This window comes from Mustelus asterias, chromosome 5 (assembly GCF_964213995.1).
Source record: "Mustelus asterias chromosome 5, sMusAst1.hap1.1, whole genome shotgun sequence".
NCBI lineage: Eukaryota > Metazoa > Chordata > Chondrichthyes > Carcharhiniformes > Triakidae > Mustelus > Mustelus asterias.
The window spans coordinates 107,786,110-107,809,937 of NC_135805.1; the positions used below are offsets into that span (position 1 = coordinate 107,786,110).

The 23,828-nt window shown below is 39.7% G+C and overlaps 1 protein-coding gene across 8 annotated transcripts in view; it reads right to left on the bottom strand.

Moving 5' to 3' along the window:
* mboat2b (membrane bound O-acyltransferase domain containing 2b) overlaps window positions 1–23,828 on the bottom strand; it is a 125,521-nt gene that overhangs the window by 14,849 nt on the left and 86,844 nt on the right. For 5 of the 8 annotated variants that reach the window (XM_078213184.1, XM_078213180.1, XM_078213181.1 and 2 more), the window contains 5 exons: window positions 11,867–11,921; window positions 6,903–7,086; window positions 4,635–4,827; window positions 2,193–2,296; window positions 1,655–1,719 (listed from right to left, as the gene is read on the bottom strand). In XM_078213184.1, the coding sequence (XP_078069310.1) occupies window positions 1,655–1,719; window positions 2,193–2,296; window positions 4,635–4,827; window positions 6,903–7,086; window positions 11,867–11,921 (601 nt within the window). Of the gene's footprint in view, window positions 1–1,654; window positions 1,720–2,192; window positions 2,297–4,634; window positions 4,828–6,902; window positions 7,087–11,866; window positions 11,922–22,339; window positions 22,423–23,828 lie in introns of all 8 variants that reach the window. The other 3 variants (XM_078213186.1, XM_078213185.1, XM_078213187.1) reach the window with 1 other exon arrangement.

Consider the following 23,828-nt stretch of genomic DNA (forward strand, 5'->3'; position numbering starts at 1 on the left):
TTGCCGAATTTCGGACAATACAAGATACACGAAGCCACTTTTATTTTGACCAGCGGCTGCTAGGAGAAATGAAAAGGTCAGGGCAACTACCAAGATGGAGCAGCTCGACCTCTCCAATGAGCTCGGACGTATACAATTCAAAACAGGGCAATTATAGGTTTTCTTATCAATTACTCCCCCTTTTCATTAGCTTAAAATCAATCTTCAATATACATAAATCAACAATAATACCTGTTATACATTAGCCAATCATTTCGTACCCTCTGGCATAACGGCATTTTATTAGTCCATAGAATCTGGAAGCTACCTCCTGTCCTAGCAGACCGCACTTTCTATATCCCTTAGCAATCAAAGTCGCTACCCAAAGTTCAAATGAACATTCCCACAAGTTCTCCCAAAGGTCACTGCCAAACCAGATTAACTCACGACTCCACATCTGGGCAAGCATCTATCTTATCTGTACAGTGAATAAACCCTATTCATTAAATCTGATTAAGTGTTCTAAATGTTCTAACCATTGAAACTATTTGTAAAACCTTGCATATTCCCAAGATTTTAATATTCTTTTAGAACATGGCTCAGTCCTAATGCCCTTTACCATGATGCTTCGCAGCAATCTGTCTTTGGCTAAGTGAACAGTGATTCTTAAAAATACATTAATTCAAAATATCAGCATATGTTTTTAAATCATAATCACTTGTTTAAATCTCTTACTTCATTTCATTTGTGTAAACTGCTTTCATGTTAGCTTATAATTCTGTTTTAAAATCATTTAACTCAATGCTGGCAGTTCTGTCAGTGCCTTAATATCTAATGGTTTAAGAATCTTTACTAATCAATTAGGATTCCTCCCCTTACAGGGTGTTTTTGGTGACATTGTATCAAATTGATAAACTTGGGCCATTATATTTTCAGCATGTATATTTGCAAAATCCACGAACAAATGGTTATCTTTTGCGTGTGTTTATTGGTTGTAAAGACTGGTAATGTTCAGCCCATCTCTGAACTGACAGAAAAAACTTCAAAGCTGCTTTCAAATTAATGGAACTATAGAATTTTCAAAAAAACACATTTCCAATATTCATTGTGTTTTGCTTTAGCTTTTTGTGAAGAGAAGTCATAAACTTGCACTCATTATTCATACTATTCAAACAGTGTAGGCTACTTTTGACAAAGAACAAGGCTGCTTATTTCATTGGGGAGTATCTCATCTAATGCTCAATAATATTCAAAAGGTCTTGCCCAATTGCTTTGTTCAATTAACTTCTTGTTTCCAGGCTTTGAGCATTGTAGTGGACAATTCATTCAATATCTCACCCATGCTAGCTCCTTCTGTAAATATTTATATTTCACGAAGTAATAATTTAGCCAATCACAAAGAGCATCTGATTTGATTTCTGTGGAAGCAGTTTCATCTGGTGAGTATAGGTAAAATATATCAGAAGAATGCCCAGATGACAATACCAGTGTCTACTATTGCAGCAGAAGGAAACATCATAACCAGCATTCTCCCATTACTGAGCAGGAATATAACAACCAGCATAGACCATTACAGCATTGGGATACAACATAATTTGCATCTTGTTAATGTGGTATAAAAAACATCCAGTGGTACATCAAAATCATACCCAACGTATATATGCCATACCATTACCTTTTAAACCAGAGTGCGGTCTGTATGTTCCAGTTGTCAATGAACATTTTAAAGCTTGTTGCAAACTGTGAAAAAAACATGGAAATGATGTGGATTACTTTAATATGCATAGGACAAATATAGGAAAGGAAAGCTCAGTAGGGTGAATGCAGTAAATGTTTTCAGGAAAAATTTACATTTCTGAATCTTGGTGGGGAAATTTTATTCTTCCGAACAAAATCTAGGTTAATTTAAATAATGGAGCATCGGCATGGTATGTCTCAAGAGAAAATGCATCTTCCTGTCGCAGAACGAAGTGCAAGCCACAAAGGGATTGTACATTTAGTTTATGTTACTCATAAATTTTCCAGTTTCGGATCTTGTTCCTATCATTTGATTTATATATCTCAGCAGTACTGAAAGGGCTAGGAGTAAGATATCCAGTCTTTAGGTTACAGGCACAGCAAGGCCTAGAGAATTAGAGGAAAAATACTAGGTGTGGGGCTACAAATTAGCAATTGCCCTTGTTAAGAAAAAGGCAACCAAAAATAATTCTCACCTCAATGTTAACAATATTTAAATTTGAAATCAAGTCCCAACGAGCACTGCCTTTCTCATCATAACCATTGAAGCCAAATCCTGCAGCATTGTTGATAGCATCAGCTGTTCAAAATAAAATTGAATGCTACAATGACAATCACTTATTTTTCACGTACTGTTCTATGAATACATTCAAGAGCTTTTCTTCACTATACACACACAAATATTACTGCAAGATATAATTCTCCAATTCAGTTTTATAGGTGGTGTTAGAAATGCTTTTTGCTGTATTATAGCCAAAACGGATATTTTGGTTTGTCCCAAGTGGGGGGACTTCCAGACAAACAGCAAAGTTCAGACCACAGCTTTGTCAGGTCCACAAAAAGCAGGACAAATCCAGCCCAGCCAATTACTGCCAGTCTGCTCTCAAAGTGATGGAAAGTGTCATTGACAATGCTATTAACTGGCATTTACTCAGCAATAACCTGCCCAAAACTCAGTTTGGGTTCCCCAGGGCACTCAACTCCTTGACCTCATTATAACCGTGGTCTGTATTCCCCACTATCAAAGTTTTGGGGCTACCACTGATTGGAAATTGACTAGACCAGCAATATAAATACTTTGGCTACAAAAACAGGTCAGAGGCAAGGAATCCCGCAGTGAGAAACCCACTTGATTCTCCAAAGCCTATCCACCATCTATAAGGTACAAGTGAGGAGTGTGATGTAATACTCTTCCCTTGTCTGGATGAGTGCAGCTCCAACACACAAAGCTCAACACCATCCAGAACACCATCCTGCTTGATTGGCATCCCATCCACCATTCTCTCTACCACAATGGCAGTAGTGTACACCATCTTCAAAATGCACTACAGCAGCTCACCAAGGCTGCATCAACACCTTTTAAACCAGAGACTTCCATCACCTCAAAGGTAAAGGGCAGCAGATGCCACCACTTATAATTCCCCTCCAAACCACTCACTATCCTAACCTGGAACTCTAATCACCTTTTCTTTGCAGTCGCAATGTCTAAATCCTGGAACTCCATTTCTAACAGCATTGTGGTATTCCTACACCACATGGACTGCAGCAGTTCACGAAGGTGGCTCACCACCACCTTCTCAAGGACAATTAAGGATGGGCAATAAAGGCTGACCAATGACATCCACATCCGTGAAAGAAAAAGCGAGGTGTTGTATTTGACTACTACTGCTTTCATTGGGTTGCCACAGAACTCTCCACCATTACAGAATGCATTATCGTGTCCATGTTAAAAAAAATCTAAAACGTCACAAATGAAGACAAAGCCAGGCACCACCAGACAAGCCCACCCAACATGCTAAATGTCCTAGAGATTCCAGTCTTTCCCCATAACCAGCATTTTCCTCTCGTTTGTGTCCTGGTGCCCCTCAGAAGGCCAAATCAAATAGAGGCTAAACAAGGGGCAAGTGGGACTTCCAGTTCTCACCGGGGGATTTGCCAGAAAATCTGATCAGCCAGTCACTCCATCAGACTCGGCAGCACAAAAAGTGCATCAGTGGCAGCTGCCAGAACTGCAGGAGAAGGAAGGCAGCAAGTGGCCCATGAATCCCCAGAGCAGGTAAGTCCGCAATCTCGGGAAGATTTGGGTATGTTAGGGAGATGAATGTGGGAGTTGGGTTGAAGACTGCGGACACACAAGGAAGTAAGGCAGGTTCCCTCTTAGGGTGGAAACCCCACAATTGACAAAAGGAAGCCCCGGAAACACTCTTCCTTCCCTCCTATCAAAGAACTGACTGAAAAAAAGTCTACCCCGTTCCTGCCCTACTGCCCATTCCAAACAATTTTGGTCGTGGAGTGTATCAGAGTCAATTGGCTTGATAACTAACCTTATTGACCCTTGATTACTTATTTGAATATGGTGGCACACTGTGAATTTTGGCACATAGGGTGAGCAGGAGGGTGGTGGGTGGGCATTCATCCTATTTTATGTGGCCCCGTGCCTAAAACACATCGGATAGAGGTACATAAAATACAATACAAAATTAAATACTGGAGTTTATCTTACCCACAAGACCCACATCCTTATCTCTTGATCCGATTCCTACTAAAACTGTTAACCATCCAACTTCCCTTGCTAATCTCGTTAAATTATAAATGGTTCCTGCTCTTCAAGTGCTGACCCATCCCTTTAACTAGAAATCAGGCTTCAAAAGAAAAGTTCTCAACTACTCAACATTACTAAGTTTCAACCGGCCAATTTAGGTTTTACATGACATCAGAAGATGATTTTGTTTTTAAAAATAGGTTCTATTTATCTATTCATAGTTTTAACCACTTGAGGTCACCATTACACTGTTCCAGGCCTGGAGATTTATTCCATTAAAACACATTTTTCAGCGTTCTATGTATAGAAAAAAAATGCAGTCCCAAATATTTCAAACATTTGGCTCATGCCAGTTAAAGGCATTTGAAGTGCTCACCAAGATTCCAAACAAAATAGTATTTTGGCCTGGCAGCCAATAATGAAAAATACAGGTAGAACATTCTACTCGTTAAGGACATCGTATTCACAAAGGTTTCATCGATATTGTATTCCACTGGGAACACCTTTGTGACTGTCAGATGAAATGACAAAGAAATTCCACAAACAAGGAGCTTGAACAGTACAGGTTTCTGAAAGAAAGCACAGAAGGAAGTTAATCATTAAAACTATAAAACAAAAATGTTAAATATACTCGGTTTCAAAAAAGTATATTTCTGTTGCTCATTGTTGTAGTCAATGTTTATGCTTAATTAAAAATATTTAATATTTCAGCTCTTTTTAAGCACTAAAATTCCACTTTGCTGTTTTACTTGCATTGCTTATTTCAAACTTTTGATGCAAGTGATTGAATGGTCGTAGTTATTTCAACCAATTAATTGCTTTTCAGACTGGAAACACTTAAAACAGCAGAAACAAAAAATGTATATGCTGGAAATTCAAGATAATAGCATTTTCTTTTCATTTCATTTCAAAACAGAAAGGAAACTTGCCAGAATTTACCTTCCTCAAGTTGCTCTAGATTTTTATGGGTGTTCTTTCTTGCTGTAAAACTCTTGCACACACTCAACCAAAAAAGAGAATATTTTTAGAAGTATATTGCTCTGCAACTCCAACTTATATTCCTGCTTTTGGCTCAAAATAATTCTATCATTCTTTTCTAATTGTGGCAGACTCCTTTTCTCAGCTGCCATTGTCCAGTGGACTGGAAATTCCGTGCATAAAACCCTGGAAACAACTTAAAGGAACATAAGACTTAAGAGCATGTATAGGGCCCTCAAGGCTGCTCCATCATTCAAGATCATGAATGACCCAACTGTGGTCTCAACCGCACCTTTCAATTCCTCCCCCACCCCCCCCCCTAAAAAACACCCTAGTCTCCCTCATTTATCAAAAATATAGCCAATTCAGCCTTGAATAAATTGATTCATTTAATAATCCAGTTTCCAGTGCATTCTGGGAACAATAATTCCACACACTAAAGACCCTCAGAAAAATATCTTATTTCCATCTCAAGGGAAATCTCTTATTCTTAAATTGTGTTCTAGTTACAGCCTCCCTACAAGAGGGAGGCTATAACTCCACTCAATCAAGTCCCCTCAGATCTCATACATTTCAATAAAATCACCTCTGTTCACAACTCCAAATGGGTACAGACCCAACCTTTCTTCATAAGATAAACCCATCATCCCAGGAATGAGTCAAGTGAGCCTTCTCTGAGCTGCTTGTAAATGCACTTCGATCCTTATTCCAATAAGGAGACCAAACTGTACACAGTACTCCAGATGTGGTCGCAGCAAAGTCCTCTAGAGTTGCAGTAAAACTTCCCTACTTTTATATTCCATTCCCCTTGCAATAAATCAACATTCCATTTGTTGTACCTGGCTACTAACTTTATGATTCATGGGACCAAGACACTCCAATCCCTCTATACTGCAGAATTCTACAATCTCTCTCCATTGAAATAGTATACTGTTTTCCTGCTCTTCATGCCAAGGGGGAACAACTTGTATCTGTTGACTTGACAACATACAATAAAACTACTCCACACAGCAGCACAAAGCTTCATGTGATCTAAAATAAAACAATGACAAATTACACAAAAATATATTTTCCCCATTAAAAGGTAGCCTCCATTTTTCTTCCGTTTTTGGTTCAAGCATGGCTTTGTCAGCTGTCTAATAAGCCTTCTTAATTCTCAGTGATTGGAAAAAAAGGGGGCTGTTCAAATGGCCTCAACTTGAAATGCCTTACAATCCAAGTTTCGAATCAAGTCATTTGTGGTAAAATCTTCAAGTGGAACTAATCAAGCCCCCAGTGGAGGGGCTGAAGAATTTGTCCCAAATTTCTGGCAATGGTGGAGGGGTGGTGCGATAGTGTTACCAAAGAAAAACTGTGGGGCAAAACCAATTGAGGTAATGAAAGAAATCTTAAAATTTTACAAACTGCAACATGGAACCATATCATCAGTTTTGTAACATGTTTGCATTCTTCTGAAGCATGTGGTTTCCCTTGAGCAAGATAAGCCACACTACTAAAAGATGTTTAAAAGATACTTAAATGTAGTAGGATAAATGAATAATAACTCGAAGTAAATCAAATCATGTCATGTGTAATAAACCTTCCAAAGATGTCAACTAGATTTACCAGTTTGTTGCTTAAAAGAATGAAATTCTAAGATGAAACAAGAGTACCAAATAAAACCTACCACAGGCGAAGGTTCACTTTTTCCACGTTGTCCATTTCCTCTTCCATTTACTTCAGCACATTTCATGTGTAATGTTCTGCCTTCAATAAAAGCCATATAGTCTTTGTATGTATATAATGGTCCTGCTAAGATACCCATGAAATTACAGTTGTAGCTTAAATATTCCAATAGACTTGGCATGGTTCTGGAATTCAAATCACAGGGGAGAAAAAAAAAAGAGCACATAATTACAGTGAGTACACCCCTAATTATCCCAACAATACTTTTAACAACCTGAGTAGAGAGACCTAATATTTTCTGAAGCTGTGGATTACATAAAAAACACTATTAAAATAAAAACAAGTGGGTGGAAAGAAGCATGCCAAGTAAAACGACGCAAAATAACTTGCTGCTGAGAATTAGTGAAAATGTATAAAGATTTTCCCTTCCAAAAATTTCCATGCTGAATTTCAACCCCAACTTCCTTTTTCTCCTCATTGAGGTATAGCTATTAGTTCAGATAGACTTTAGTCTGAAACTTTGCATTTGGGTTTTCAAAACAATCAAATGGTGTCAGTGCCGGCAATCCTGAACTATTAGAGTGCTGTCAGCTGCTATTCAATTGTTTATGTTTATCTACTAATAAAGCAACATCAGTGAAAACTGAACTTTTCAAATGTGCTGGCAACTAAAATTCAAAGAAAAATCAGCAGAACAAGAAACAGAAGCCGCTTCAGAGCCAGCTACTACTCCCTTCATGAAAAATTCACGATCTTCTAGCTTGACACCAATTTAATTCCAAAGAATCTGTAACCAATATTGGAGCAGATGCCAATATTGAATTTTTAAACTCTCTATGTTAAAAATGGACAAATTGATGCAGACTTGCAACAGAATGCCCAATCTTGAAAAAGTTTGAAGACTGAACAGCTAAACATTGATTTCAGAAATCAATACATACTGCAATGAGGATGCAGGCAGAGCTCAGCATGTAACAGGTAGATGTGCCTATTAATCTATGTGTTGATGTCAAATGCAATGGTATTCCAAAACCCAGAAGAGCAACCTGGAACACAGGTTGTTAGTGGTGTATATCTGCAATGTGTGAGAAATGAAAGATGCAGAGCTCTTAAGATTCAGATGGATCTAGGTTTCCTAGTGCATGAAGTATAAAAGGCAAAGTAGGTACAGCAAGTAATTAGGAAAGCTAACAGAATGTGTTAAGGCACCGGAGTAAAAGGAAGATTCAAGAATTGAGCAAAATCAAGATTAAAAATGAAATTGGGATAAAGTAAAGAAACTGGATATAAAGGATGATTGCAATTGTCTGAAGGGGTGATTGATATGCAAATTAGCATAGCAAGTGTTCACCTAAGTGACGAGGGGAAAACAATGGTACATAAAGGTGAATATAATTTTCAGCTATCTGCCAAAAGCCTGCTCTGAGGTATTAATGTACCATAACAAAGGGAAAAGATTATAACTAGAAGAGGATATCGGAGTACAGCAGGGGAGAAACAGCTTCCGTCATAGTCACACCTAGCTGGAGAAAGCAGACACTCCTAATGTGAGAAAAGATTTACAAGCCAATGAGAAACAGTCAAGCCTTGTAATCAATTAGTAAAGAATACTTAAAAGAAAATCCACAATAAGACTATAATACACTACCACACACACTAACCCACGTCCCCAGCTACCTATGTTTCCTGAACTCAAATGCCCTTTTCCCAAACAACATCCAATATTATATAACTTTGAGCCAAACCCAGCATACAGTTACCACCCACAGGATATTTTCCAGGTTTGGGAAGACCGTCTTCAATTCAGTGTAGCAGTTCTTCAAGAGTTTTTTTTTTAAATAGCAGAGTTTCAGCAACAACTGGGAGTATCTGCTTTCACTAGCTGGCTGTGGCTAGGATGGTAGCTACCTCTCCCCTGCTGTACTTGGATATCCTCCTACAGTTATAATGCTCTTTCCCTTTGATGTTATGCTAGCTTAATACCTCAGTCAGCTTTTAGCATATAGCTGAAACTTATATTCACTATTATGTACTATTGTTTTCCCCCTAGTCACTTAGGTGAACACTTGTTTTCCTACTGCTATGCTAATTTACATCTCAAGAACACCCCTTCCGGCAACTGCAATTATCCTTTACATACAGTTTATTTTATCCCAATTTCATTTTAATCTTGATTTTACTCAATTCTTGAATTTTCCTTTTACTCTAGTGCCTTAAAACATTCAAATAGTTTTTCTAATGACTTGCTGTATCTACCTTGCCTTTTATACTTCATGCACTAGGAAACCCAAATCCATCTGAATCTCAAGAGCTCTGCTTCTCTATTTAAATATGTTGTTTTTATTCTTCCTGTTAAAATGGACAATTTCACATTTACCCATATATAGTCCATTTGCCAGATCTTTGCCCACTCACTTAACCCATGTCCCTTTATAACTTCCTTAGGTCCACTTCACAACTACTTATCTTTGTGTCATCAGCAAATTTAGCAACCAGGTCGAGACCCCAGCATGGATCCCTGTGGTACACCACTGGTTACACCCTGCCCACCAGAAAAAGACCCATTTAAGCCCACTGTTTCCTATTAGCTAGCCAATCTTCTATCCGTGCCAATATGTTACCCCCTATATCACAATTTTCCACAATAATCTTTGCTATGGAACCTCATCAAATGCCTCACTGAAAATCCAAAGTGCAGCATATCCACAGCATGAGACTCCTTCAAAGAACTCCAATAAATTGGTTAAATGACAACAAGCTTTTTTCAACAGCAACTCCCAATCCTACACCCTCCATAATCAGGAAATACAGTTTTACCATTTCCTAAATAGTTGCTTGGTCAGAATACTGAAATTCTGTATCTTGCTGACATCATTAGCAAAAGGACTGCAGCCAATACCATTTCAAGGCAAATAGGGATGTAAAGTAAGTGTGGCCTTGCTAGCATCACTCATTCCAATAATAAATTGAGGGGGGGGGCTGTGGTTAGGATGGGAGAAAACAACAACAGTTGGAACTCTTGACTATTGTTTTCATTTTAATCAGTAGTTGCTAATTGAATTTTAGGAAGGATTTCATAGAAACCCTACAGTGCAGAAGGAGGCCATTCGGCCCATCGAGTCTGCACCGACCACAATCCCACCCAGGCCCTACCCCCACATATTTACCCGCTAATCCCTCTAACCTACGCATCCCAGGACTCTAAGGGGCAATTTTTAACCTGGCCAATCAACCTAACCCACACATCTTTGGACTGTGGGAGGAAACCGGAGCACCCGGAGGAAACCCACGTAGACACGAGGAGAATGTTCAAACTCCACACAGTGACCCGAGCCGGGAATCGAACACGGGACCCTGGAGCTGTGAAGCAGCAGTGCTAACCACTGTGCTACCGTGCCGCCCAAATTTGCTCACAATTAAGTGGTGGTAGCTGACAAAATTGTGATTCTTGAACAGGAATACAGGCCAGTTTATGTATTGAGGCACTCAAGAGTAAAAAAAGCTTCTCCGCGGATAAGTCAATATCAAAACTCCTAACAATGTGTTCTTGCAAGGTTCTCTTTAACTGCCATGAGAACGCGCCTCAGATTCAAGGTCTCCATAGAAGATTTGCATTGGCAAGCAAGTGTCAGTCATTCTGGCTATGTAACTAGCCCAATTCAATTGTAACTATCTCAGTATGGTGAATGCTTGGCATGCCTGGTTGGGTAAACACCACAGATGCCTGATATTTTGTCCTGCCACCTGATCTTTAGAAGCATTCAACAGCAGTGTATGTACTATTTCAGTGCACAGACAGAAAACCACAAATCCCAAAGCTTGGCTGGCTGTATGAATAGTAAGAAAGAGAGAGAGAAGACCAATGAAAACGAAGTGTTAAGGACTGTAACAATGAATGGAATTTTCCTTTTTTGCAGTGTGGCAGCAGTAAGGAAAAATGGAGTTCAAGCCGCTGGCCAGTATGATGGCTTTTTCTGCCTTATTCTCAGGACTTAATCGAAAAAAATTGAAAGGCCAGGTCCCACAATGTCATGCTGGTGGGTGGGCTCAATCAGAGCCAGCAACTTAGCTTTTTCAAAAAAAGATTGGGACGCCATTACCCGAGCTCTGCCAGCGCGTCCGCCCACCAGGTGCATACCAGAGACCATTTATAATTCACGTTAGCGTGCCCTCACACCAATGTGAATGGATAATGCAACAGCTTGGGGCAGGCTGGAGAGATAATCAGGCATTGAGGTCTGATAATTACATTCAGATTAATCATAATGGAGTTGCGGACATTGAATGTTGGGATTCCAATTATGTCTCTGGGAGGAGTGATGATGGGGGGGTGGGGGAAGAGGAGAGAGACAGGGCAATCATGATAGGAGACTTTCTCTTGAGCAGAAAATCCTAGCCAATATCTTTACACTGCTCTAAAAGTACATACTAAATTTACACTGATGCAAGCCTACTTATCTATATTTTGATTCAGTGAATCAGAATTCCCACATACTTAAATGTGTACACAACATGACACAATTGTCTCTAAATACAAGTTCCCCCAGATGATTCATCTCTGTTCTTCAATAATTGAAGAAAATCAGTGACTGAGCAACAAGCTCATTTTAAAGCATGTTCGAGTCCCCTACGTGACTGATGAAATCCAAATTTCAAAGACTGAAAAGAGGCTTTAAGGATTTAAAGCAAATATGGCCATTTGGCCAAGGCTTCATCAGGCCAAACCACAAATCGCAGGATACCAGTGCCTTTCTTCTTCCACTGCATTATTTTCACATGAATCGTTGTTGATTCATAATATGCCATAAGAGAAAATAATGACTAAATATGGAGCAGGTTATACAAAAATTAATGTTGCAATACACAGTAATTATTCTGCAATAAGGAGTCATACATTTGAAAACTAAATTAACAGTAGCTGCCCATGCCTGGAGTTATTTCAAAATGACTTGTTTAGCTACTTACTGTATAGCTAAGGATTTTTGTACTGGAGTCAGATGCTCTTCTTTTCGTGCCATACCTAAAATAAGCATAGACGCAAGTTACATTTTTAAAAATACATGCACATTAAATATCACAGTATGATTACCACAGACAAAATCATCCCATGACTTAACAGCTCCCATATACTAAAGCTGTATTAGCAGACACTGAACCAGCATTTCCCAGATCGTGCCTTTACAGAAATAACACTGACAATTACACCAGTTTTGCACTGATAGGAACTTGTAGCCAAATCCCTGTAAATGCTATTGGCACATTCAAGACTAAAACAAACAAATTAGCAAAAACTCAGGACCAAACTAAGTACTTCTATCATATTTATATCAAGAAAATTAAAATTTGAAGCCATCATACTATAATTTATCCACATTAAACAAAGCAGGTGTAAGTTTTCAGAGTGTAATCAAGGAATTGGACACACTGATTAGGTTACAGTTCAAGTTTCTGCTAAAATTAATTTGCATGATCACAAATATTCCATGAACAGCCATAATTGGGCTGTTTAATAGATTTTCCTCCTTTGCATAAAGTAGTATTAATTGCTATATACAGGTGGCAATCCAGTACAACATTGGCTAATCACACAAAAGCAGCATTTTAAGCATGTCCAGTCCACCAATCAGATTTTAAGTCACTGAAAATTACTTTAAAAATACTGATTCAGTTTATAGTTTTTATAACGTTTATTTATTAGTCACAAGTAGGCTTATATTCAAACTGTAATGAAGTGACTGAAAATCCCCTAGTCGCCACACTCCGGTGCCTGTTCAGGTACACTGAGAGAGAATTTAGCATGGCCAATGCACCTAACCGTCACATCTTTGGACTGTGGGAGGAAACCGGAGCACCCGGAGGAAACCCACGCAGACACGGGGAGAATGCGCAAACTCCACACAGACAGTGACGTAAACTGAGAATGGAACCTGGGTCTCTGGAGCTGTGAGGCAGCAGTGCTAACCACTGTGCCACCACGCCGCCCCTCTCGTTACTAGTTTCATTGATATAGTCAGATCTTAATTTTTTTCTTTCACATGCAGAAAATTATAAAATGTTACTATTAACACCCATGTACCTAAGAAAACATCTACAGTGAGGACCTTCCTCAATCTGGAAACTTTTCTCTCGTTATTTCAATCCGGGGCTGTGGCCAGTTTTGAAAGAAGACGGTTTTGAAATCAGTGATAGAGATGGTGGAAATTTTACATATGAAATTTGATATTTAAATATTCCCAATCTTTTTGCACTGGCTTAGCCAATTTCACACATTGCTCAGAAAAAGGTACTGCAAGTTCTACAGTGGCAATTATGAATGGCTTTTGTGGTAGCTCAAGAGGTTCCACGTGAGGCTTGAAATTAAATGTTAGTTTTGCGTTCAATCAACCGTTGAATGCTAAATGTGCAGATGTCTATTGCATGATCTCCTGGAAAGTTGAAATTTTGATATTCAATAAAACCAAATTGAATGCCAAACTCAGACTTTCAAACAGATGCATCCTATGAACACAGTACCTAGTTAGGCATCATTTCACCCTTTCACCAAAACAACAACCCCCACTACCCAACGTTTTAAGAAAATCTAAACGGTGGAAGGTTTATGAAAAATAAAATAAGCTAAATGCTGAAGAGAGGAGCATGTTGCTGAAGCTTTTCATTTTGCACTCATCAGGGTAGATGCAAGAATGCTAAATTTCAAACAATCAACAATTTATGCTACATGAGACAAGGGTGCGAATTGGTTGCAAAGTCAACTCTGATTGGCCAAGGCATTGCCATGGAGAAAGCAGCAGGGAATTAGGAGGCTCTTGGGTAATAAAAACAAGACACAAGGCGTGTGCATATTCTTTTTGTTTCAGTAAACAGGTTTTTGCATGAAAATATGTTGCTTCTAGCAAGGTAAATGAGCAACGTTACGAGTTCATAAATTGGTTGTTACTCTAATTATTAGCATACAAGATGGTTCAGCAGGTGCTGTCCAATCACAGATTTGCATCCAACAGGAAACATTTTGCTTTGGATTCTCCTAGTGCAGACTGATGTCCGTCTCCTTTTTTTAATTACCCAGGAGCTTGGGGAGCCTATAGTTCCTCATTGTTTTCGCCATGTCACTGCCTCGGCCAATCAGGGTCAACCAATAAACATTCTTTTCTCCTGTAATATAAATTGGGATAGTTTGAAATTTGGCATTCTTGCACAAGGTCTCACAGGGGAGACTTATAAAGAAGGCAAATGCACATGGAAATACAGGGTAATTTGATCAAGTGGATACAAAACTGGCTCAGTTGTAGGATGATGTGGAGATGCCGGTGTTGTACTGGGGTAAACACAGTAAGAAGTCTCACAACACCAGGTTAAAGTCCAACAGGTTTATTTGGTAGCACGTCACAAGTCTTTATATGCCCTGTTTGTGAACAGAACTCCCACTCATCTGATAAGGGGCAGCGTTCCAAAAACTTGTGGCTTGTGCTACCAAATAAACCTGTTGGACTTTAACCTGGTGTTGTGAGACTTCTTACTCAGTTGTGGGAATCAGAGGGTGATGAGGGAAAGCTGTTTTAGTGACTGGAAGCCAGTGTCCAGTACCACAGGGATCTGTGCTGGGTCCCCTAAAATTTGTCATTTATATAAATGACGAAGATGACTATGTGGGGTCTAGGATTAGTAAGTTTGCAAATGACACAACAATTGGCCAGGTGGTTAACTGAGGTTGAGTGGCTTGGGCAAATGGGCACATAGGTGGCAGATAGAATTTAACCCTGAAAAGAGAGAAGTGATACAGTTTTGTCTCACCATAGAACCATAGATAGGCCATTTGGCCTATCGAGTCTGCACCAACTTTCCAAGAGCTACCCACCCAAATCCACCCTATCCCTGTAACCCCACGCATTTCCCATGGCTAATCCACCTAACCTACACATCTTCAGGAGGAAAGCAAAACACCTGCTGGAAACCCACGCAGACATGGGGAGAACTTGCAAACTCCACAGTGTCATCCAAGGCCAGAATCAAACCCAGGTCCCTGGCGTTGAGGCAGTAGTGCTAACCACTGTTACTGTGCCATCCACACCCCATGATAGAATCAAGATTTTAAAAGTGCAGAGTTAAATGGGGTTTAAAACGCCCTGGAGATCCAAAGATTTGCTGCCACGTACCGGGTCAGGTGAGAGGCAAAAGCTTATAGAAATTTCAGTACCCTTAGGTGTAACTGTCAAATAGTTTGTTGTTGCTCAAGTTGAGCTCTGGAATGAACAATAAAACTCTCTGACAGGGCACCAGAGTGTTAAATGGGAAATGGAAGACTTCATGGGAATCACTGATTTTAGGGGAGAAAGTCAGAAGCTTGGGGTATGTGATGAAGAGAAAGTTAATTTTACATGAATACTTTGGCACAATTCCAGCTATACATCGACACTCCTGCAATTAATACACAAACTGGACTTTCAAATATTGCAGGGAAAGTAACTTCATTATATACAGAAACTGTCAGTGCTTACAAGCCACCTGGAACAAAGTGAAGGCCCAAGAATGGGGCAGTCACATGGAAAATGGAACACGAGAATGGAGCAGTTGCCTGAAGTACAATGGATGTATGCTAGATGGAAGACAGATTTAAACAACCCCATCCAACAAGTTTGTTTTTAAAGCAAATAATTATATGCAAAAACCTTAAAGCTAGTATAAAGAGAGTTTTCTGAAATAACAACTTGTGGAATGATTTGTAGTCAAAATACAAATTCTTTCCTCTGCTTAAGTACTGAAATTAAAAGCTAGGAAAGAAATTATGCCAGCATAAGAGGGTGAATTTGGAAATTGTCTCAACATGGGTAATAGTGCTAATCATAATTATTGTAAGTTTGCTTCTTCATTCTCACAAATGTTAAAACTACAGTCCACCAGTCCTTCATAACATCTTAGACAATGTAGGAGATTAAATGGACAAACTATCATGCATTTAATATCAAGTGATTCCTACCAAGTTCTCTTCTTTCTCGCCCCTCCCCATGCAAAAAGAACTGACATTTGTAAAGCATGACTAATACACGAAAAAACCCAAAGGCAATTTGTAGAAGGCAAAGAAATAAGACACCAATTCACCGAGAGATCAAAAGAAGTTTCAATCAAAAATACATTTTGAAAAAGGTTATTCAAGGCATAGCAAAAAGTACAGAGATCAAAAATGGTTTAAGGAGGGAATTCCAGAAAGGAAGGAAGATGTGGCTGAAGGTTTGGCCACTGACAGAGACAAAGACAGACTTACATTTATACAACTGAAAAACAACTTGCATTTGTTTAGCCCTTGTAACATAGCAAAACATTCAAGGACACCTAATGAAAGTGTCATCAATAAAAGTTAAAAAGACAAAGCCAAAGCAAGAGGTACCAGGAAAGATGATCAAAAGCTTGGTTTTAAATGAATATCGTAAGAGGAGGGGAGAGGTGTAAATAGACAGAAGTTAGGGAAGAGGTTCCAGAGCTAGCGGCCAAGGCAGGCAAAAATATGGCCATCGATGTAGTCGTGACAGAAATCAGGAAAACACAAGATGCCAAAATTGAAGCACTGCAAAAATCTCAATGACTTGTACAGAGGAAGCCATGGAACATCAAGCCATGGAAGGATGAGGATCACAAAACTGACATGTTGTTAGATCGGCAGCATATGGCTGAATGAAACTTGATGCAAGATATAGGCAACAGTTTTGGATGATCACAAAATAATGGAAATTGGGAAGTCAGCCAGGCATGTATTAGAATAGTTATCTAGAGCTAACAAAGGCCTAGAGAAGAGGACTTTAGTAGCAGATGGACTGAAGGCGGATTGACATTATGGAAATGTGCAGGCAGTCTAATGGTGAAGCAGATATGTGGTTAGAACCTCATCTCAGGGTCAAACACAACACCAAGGTTGTGAAAGGTCCAACAGCTGCCAGGGGGAGGGAAGGAAGTCAGGAATGAGAACAACTTTTGCAGTCTCAGGCTGTCCCAAGTACTTTACAGCCAATTAGGTACCCTTGAAGCACTCTCAAGGGCAATTAGGGAGGCACAATAATCGGCCACAACCAAATAATTCATTTTTAAAAATGACAATAGGGCAAATTCCCTTTTTCTTCACTGGCCTACACTTGTTTGCAGTCTGACACCACCTCAACTTTAAAATCCTCATTCCTTGTTCTAAATCTGTTCATAGACTTGTTGCTCCATCTCTGCAACTTCCCCCTCCTCCCTACAGGTTTTTGAGATCTCTGCACTTCTTCCAATAATGATGTGGAGATGCCGGCATTGGACTGGGGGGGTAAACGCAGTAAGAAGTTTAACAACACCAGGTTAAAGTCCAACAGGTTTCTTTGGTAGCAAAAAGCCACAAGCTTCTTCCAATAATGCATAGCTCATGCCAACCTGTGGGCAGACAGAGCCTCTTTTTCACATTTTATCCAAAAGACTGCACCTCCAACTAGATTGCTGTCAATACTTTCGATCTGCTCTTCACATCCTTCCACTGCCTATAACTCCTTTAGTAACACACAGGGGCGTCCACTGTCAGCCTATATTCTGAGCTCATAGATGAATAGCATCTACAGTGCCAAAGGCGGCCATTTGGCCCATCGAGCCTGCACCGACAACAATCCCACTCAGGTCCTGTCCTATCCCATAACACCACATATTTACCCTCCTAACCCCCCTGACATTAAGGGGCAATTTATCATGGGCAATCAATCCAACCCGCACATCTTTGGACTGTGGGAGGAAACCGGAGCACCCAAAGAAAACCCACGCAGACACGGGGAGAACGTGTAAACACCAGTGGCCGGAATCGAACCTGGGTCCCTGTTGTAGCGAGGTAGCAGTGCCAACCATCACATCTCTAGGTGGGGCTTAAACTTACAACTTGCTGAATCAAAGGGGGAGTGAAACTCATCAAGTCACACCTGACATCAGAATCAGGTGTGCAGGATGTGGGAAGGGATAGAGGGCTAAATGAGGTTGCACAGGTGGGTTTGGGATGGGGCAAGAGGGATTTGGAGAGAGGCAGTGCATGTGTCATTCAAGGACTTAAACAGGAGATTAGTGATCATGTCGTATAGTTAGAATGAAAAGAAAGGATGAGAATGTCAAGCTTTTGAAGGGAGAGCAATTGCAGTCTGAAGGGGAGCAAAACAGTGCGATAGCAATAGAGTGAATATAAGCAGCATGGAGTCAAGTGAAATAATGAACAGTGAGGAGTAAAAGCACTCATCTCAACTTGCAGCTCAGGGTCACATTTTAAAGAGTGGTATTTTTAAAGTAATAGAAGTTTGTCAGCAGCTGCAGTAGCACCAATCCAGCACAAGTCACCAGATCATACAAAAAGTATTTTTTCACCTTTTAGGTTACTTTATACAAAACAAATGCTTGAAATCATTATCAATAAGTTACAGGATATAAAACCTGATGCACGTTTAAATATTGTCGAGCATTCAAGACACTTGTATGCCACGGATTGTTTTAATCTATAGCCAGAATTTTTAAACAGTTGATTTTCCAGTAGTTGCACCCGTCAGGCGCAAAATAAAACCAGTGTTCCAATGGCATCCAATCTGGCAGGCAGCCTTCATCATCAGTTTGGACAGGAGAGGTCAATTTTGCTAAAACAAAAGTTCTTGAATATTTGGTGAAAATAGGATAATACCACCAATTCTTTCTCCATAAACATGGAGAATTCGAGATAAACACAATTCAGTCAACATGGCTTCCAAGTTTAAAAAATTGTTTTGTATTCTACTTAAAACATTAATCCCTCCGTTATGTTCTCACTGTTTATATTTTTAAAATCTTCAGATCATCATAGCAGTATTTGGAACTGCTGGCAATAAAAATTAACTATTTTCCATTTGCATGAAGATAGCTTCTCACATCATCCACCCAAATGAAACCTGTGTAAGGGGATCTTTTGATTCCAGCTGATTTTGTTGAAATACTACCTGGGCAATTTTCATAATCTGTAATTCCAACAAAGAATCTAGTTTTGGATGACTATATTTTAGCTAACCTATCCATTTAGAGACACATACTTTACAACCACTTTACAGTATGTACAATATAGGTTTGTAATCACTGATTTACAGTATTGTCATCTTCACAAAGTAACAATAAATGTCGCTACTGAAGGAGCAAAACGATGCAAGTGGTAAGAGTTTACTACTGTACAAATTCTGTCAAATGCACTGAGAATTACAACTTGGGCTCTAAAGGAAGTCTCTGAAAATGAGTTATGGCAACTTAGAAATTTTAGAGTTACACAATGTGACTTAATATCTATCCCAATTAATGTGAAACATCAAGTAAAAAAGTTAAAGTATACTTTAAAATTAATTGGATTAAGATTCACAAACACAGCCAGGGAGTGCAATAGAATGATTAAATTGAGAGACAGGCAAGTTCCATTTGTGGATGAGGGGTGAATAATTAGAGTATTTCTGTACTTTAAAACTTGTAGAGAGAGGAAGAAACAAATTAACGTATATCCAAATGTTAAAAGATGCTTCCTAAATTTAGGATGGCACGGTGGCACAGTGGCTAGCACTGCTGCCTCAGTGCCAGGAACCCAGGTAACTGGAGAGTTTGCACATTCAGCCCGTGTCTGCATGGGTTTCCTCCCACAGTCCAAAGATGTGCGGGTTAGGTGGATTGGCCATGATGAATTGCCCCTTAGTGTCAGTGGGACTAGCAGGGTAACTATGTGGGGTTACAGGCTTGGTGGGTCAATTGGCCTCTTTCCGCACCGTAGGGATTCGATGATAAATGTCAGCTCATTCATGGATTTAAAGAAAATAATAGCTGGTGTAGCTAATGGAAAATTACAATTTACAAAGAACTTTTGCTTTGAACACAAGTGATCCTAATCTCACCGCTTGCAAGATGAAGTCAGTGTGTTTACTGGTACCCCTCATTAGACCAACCAGAGACTTTAAAATATAAAACATATCTTTCCTTGGATTTGTAAATTGAAAATGAGTTCAGATGTATGTGATGTATATCTAGTTTATGCTAATACTTTAGAGATAATCTTTAATTCTGGGAAGATTCAAGTTTAACGGTAGAAAATGGGATAAATTTAACTAAAGCATAGCTTGGAATCTACTACACTTGAATGTTGGAGTCATGTTGATTTAAGGGGTTAACGGCTGGAAAGGCAAGGTCCTAAAACAACAGGTGGGTTTACTTAGCTGGAGACATGGAGTCCACATTGCTTGCAAAGTGGTGCAATCCAGACAGATGTTCTACTTTGGGAGCTCAAGCGAATGAAATATGACGATCTGAGGGATTGTTAGGACATGTCCCCAACAGACACAGTGGGGGCAATTTTGCGAGTTGGGAAACTAGATTCTTGCCAGCGAGATCTCGTTTCACAATTTTCCCCCACCCCTCATCTGTGATGCAACAAGGGGGGGCAGGAAACTCATTTTAATAAACTTCATCAAATTTAAATATGATTAAAGGGCTTCCTAGCCATATTTAAGAAGGTGAAGCAGTCAAGGGGATCCCATGAGGGGCACCCAAGTATAGTCCCTGGGAAGAAAGGGCATGGCTGGGAACCTGGCAGTGCCAGCCTGTGCCGGGGCAGGCCCTCTTGATCCTTATAAAATATTTGTTAGGTTAGGAAGCCTAAAGCAGTTGCAGCCCTGGTGTTACACACATCACAACCAAAACTATCATGGACTGAGTTGGTTCTCTCCTGATTGTATACAGCCGCTCTTCATTGCGCAGGTACACAGCAGCACACGCTGCAATGTAGCTCCAGCTGGCAATTGTGTCAGGAAAGAGCTGCTCCTCCTCTGTGATGGACATGTATATTCTGGAAGGTATTTCAAAGTCGTTTTGTCACCGATTGGCTGCAAGACTCAACTCAGAGCTCCCTGTCATTTGGAGTCTCCGTGCCAGGGTATGGCATGTTCATTGTAAATCAGTCCCAGCCTTTGAGCTACTTATAGCTTGGTGCAGATCGGAGACTGGAGTTCAGAGAAATCCAAGGGCAGTGCCAGCTTAGTGAAGCTAGCAGTCTGCGATATAGAGTTAGAATTATGCCATTAAAGTCATGTGTAGCTTTATGAATCCTGTGAAACCCAGTCTCAGGAGATGAACAACTATTGAGGTAGTCTGGGTTGGAGTGGCTTTTGAAGGAATTCAGAGGCTAGATCTTCAAAAAGGAAGAGTCGAAACTCCTCGTGAGGGGCAATAAAATTTTAACGAGATTGGTGATTCTTGGTCACTAAACTCTGGGTAGATTGTTCAGAATTCTGTGGGACCTGGTTTGGTCACATCTGTAATTTAAAGTGCAGTGTGTTCAACCAGTTTGGCTTTAAATCCATATTTACTTCATGTTAATTCTGAATGTTGTAGTATCAGATAGGTATTGGAGTTGGCTTACTTAGCTGACTGAACATTTTTATGAGACATTCTGTTTGTTTAGAACCATGGAATCTTGTGGCTGTATTTTCTTCTGGGTGATTGGGATTTCAAACTTTGGGCTGAAAGTTCAGAGTAAGGAAAATCACCCGATTGCTGCTCCATTCCTGGGGTGGGATTTTCCACCTCCCCCCCGGGCCACGGAGGCAGCCTTCCATTGGCTCGCAGCAGGATATTCTGATCCCACTGTTGTCAATGGGGTTTCCCATTCTATACACTCTCCCAATGCCAGGAAATCTGTGGTGGGGTTTGCTGTTGGCAGGACCAGAAAATCCCACCTGCAAAAATGGCCTGAAGATTCTGGCCCTATTTTCTTACCTTGCACCAGAGCTGTGCATTTCTGGCCTGCACTTCTGCACCAGGCCTCTTCATAATTGTGAAATATATCAGCTCCAGGAATGCTTTTTCATGGTGCAGGTTCATCAGGGAAGCCAAGCTACACTCCTCTAGAACTGGTTTTAACCCTTTTGATCTTCCTTGGGTAAGCAGTTGGAGACTTAAGGGTCCCAAGAAGCAGGGGAATTACTCATCGGAACACAAGGCCAGGGGTGGGGGGCTTCCATGATTGGAAGGATCCTCGACAGCAAAAATGTCAAACATATTTGTGCACTTGGTTTGATCAAAAATTATTCATTTAAACCACATCACCTAAAACTTTTACACTTGTTAATTTTTGTAGCTTCAGCCACGAATGGTTTTAGTTGAACATATGCAAGAATGTTGCCAGCAGTTAAATGAAATAAATCATGCAAGTTACATTCTCCAATTAACTCAGCATAGCCTCTTATGCACAAGTACTACAGAATGCTTCTATTGACTATAACTGTCAAATTAAGCTTCTCAACCATATATAACTATCTTCAAAAGTGAATAAAGCTGGACTGAAATCATGCACCATTCCATTTTGGCATGCGCCAGCAACCAGCAATATCATGCATACATATGAAAATATAGCATAGGGACAGAAAAATTGTATCCATAGACTATGACAATTACCACATTATGCGGAACTAATTCCAAATAGTTCATAAAGAGATATTTCCCCTCTGCTTTGACCTTCTGTCGGCCTATATTGGAAACTACAGAAAATAAGAAAGTATGTTATCACCTGAACAAAACCAATGTTAACTACATATCCATTAAGTGATGCCATATTTAATTCAGTAAATTAGCTCAAATTTCAGCTAGACACAAGGAAAATTAACTTGTAGGGAGTAGTTCACTATTCAAGGTGGTCAGCCTTCACAAAATATTGGACCAGCTAAGTGATGACAATTGTCAAAAGTATTCCCTGTAAAACATTTTGGCAGTTATAACATCCAGGCAAATCGACTCTCCATTGTCAATTCCAATAAATACAATTTCCAAGATGGAATACTTTTACAAGCATTAAAAAAATGTTTTAATTACAGGTCTGAAAATGATCCAAGAGGTTGCTTCAGAATGTGCAAGGATGAGCTGTTTGAAACAAAAAATGCTTACAAAGGGAGGCAATTTTGTTTTCTTTACAAGCTTGTCTTCATGAGTCAGCATGTACTATTACTCTCCAGGAGGCAGAGCATTATTTTGGATTTGAGACTTACAAAAAAAAGTATTCTCAATAATCAAAAACAATAACCTTTCAAAATACAAGGATTGCTTCAAGCAGCAATTTTAATGCTCCAAGAGTTTAGGGCAAGAGGTGTCTGCTGTTCTGATTCACACATCCTGAGCTTGACTAAAAAATTGTCTCTGCCAGTATAACTCATAATATAGCTCATAATATTTTGTCCAGAGAGGATTAAAGATAGAAGACTCATCTCTGCTGAAAAATAGGACTTGGGACAGCACTTGCAATAGATGAGGAGAATCTATCATCTGTTCATTCATCATCCTTTTGATGCCTTCAGGTATGGGGTGGCTTGGCAGAATTGTGGCTCATCTCCTTCCAGATTGAGATGCATGGTATTCGAGGCAGTCCGGTATTGTAGATCACCACTTCTAAAGGGGGTTTGTGCTGAATTTTAATCATCTTAACTAGATCCTGAAAGCAATATTGATCTGGAAGTAACGTAAAAATTCTCTGGGCCAATGTGGAAGACGTAACTACTAGAAGAAAATGGTTCAGTTCACATGGAACCATTTGTTTAGTTTTCCTAATGCATCTTGAAGATGTTTACAGCAAGGGCTTTCTAAATATCACAGCTATACAAAGGCAATCATAGGACATGGTGGACGATCTGATGAGTTCAGAATACCTGTGTTCAGAGGCTCCCACCAACAAAATTCTTGGTCACTCGTGGAGCCACAAAAAAGAAATTGACTGCTGATTTGGAATGCCACTGAGGAATCTTCCTGCAACCAAGCCCATTCACTACTAGTGCCTAATGCTTCATTTGCAAGATGTTTGTTCTGGCAGATGTGAGATATTCTTGAAAAGAGGACAGGTCTTGTACTTTGTCATTTGCACTTCCAATAAATTACACTTTCCATCGAAAGGGATCAT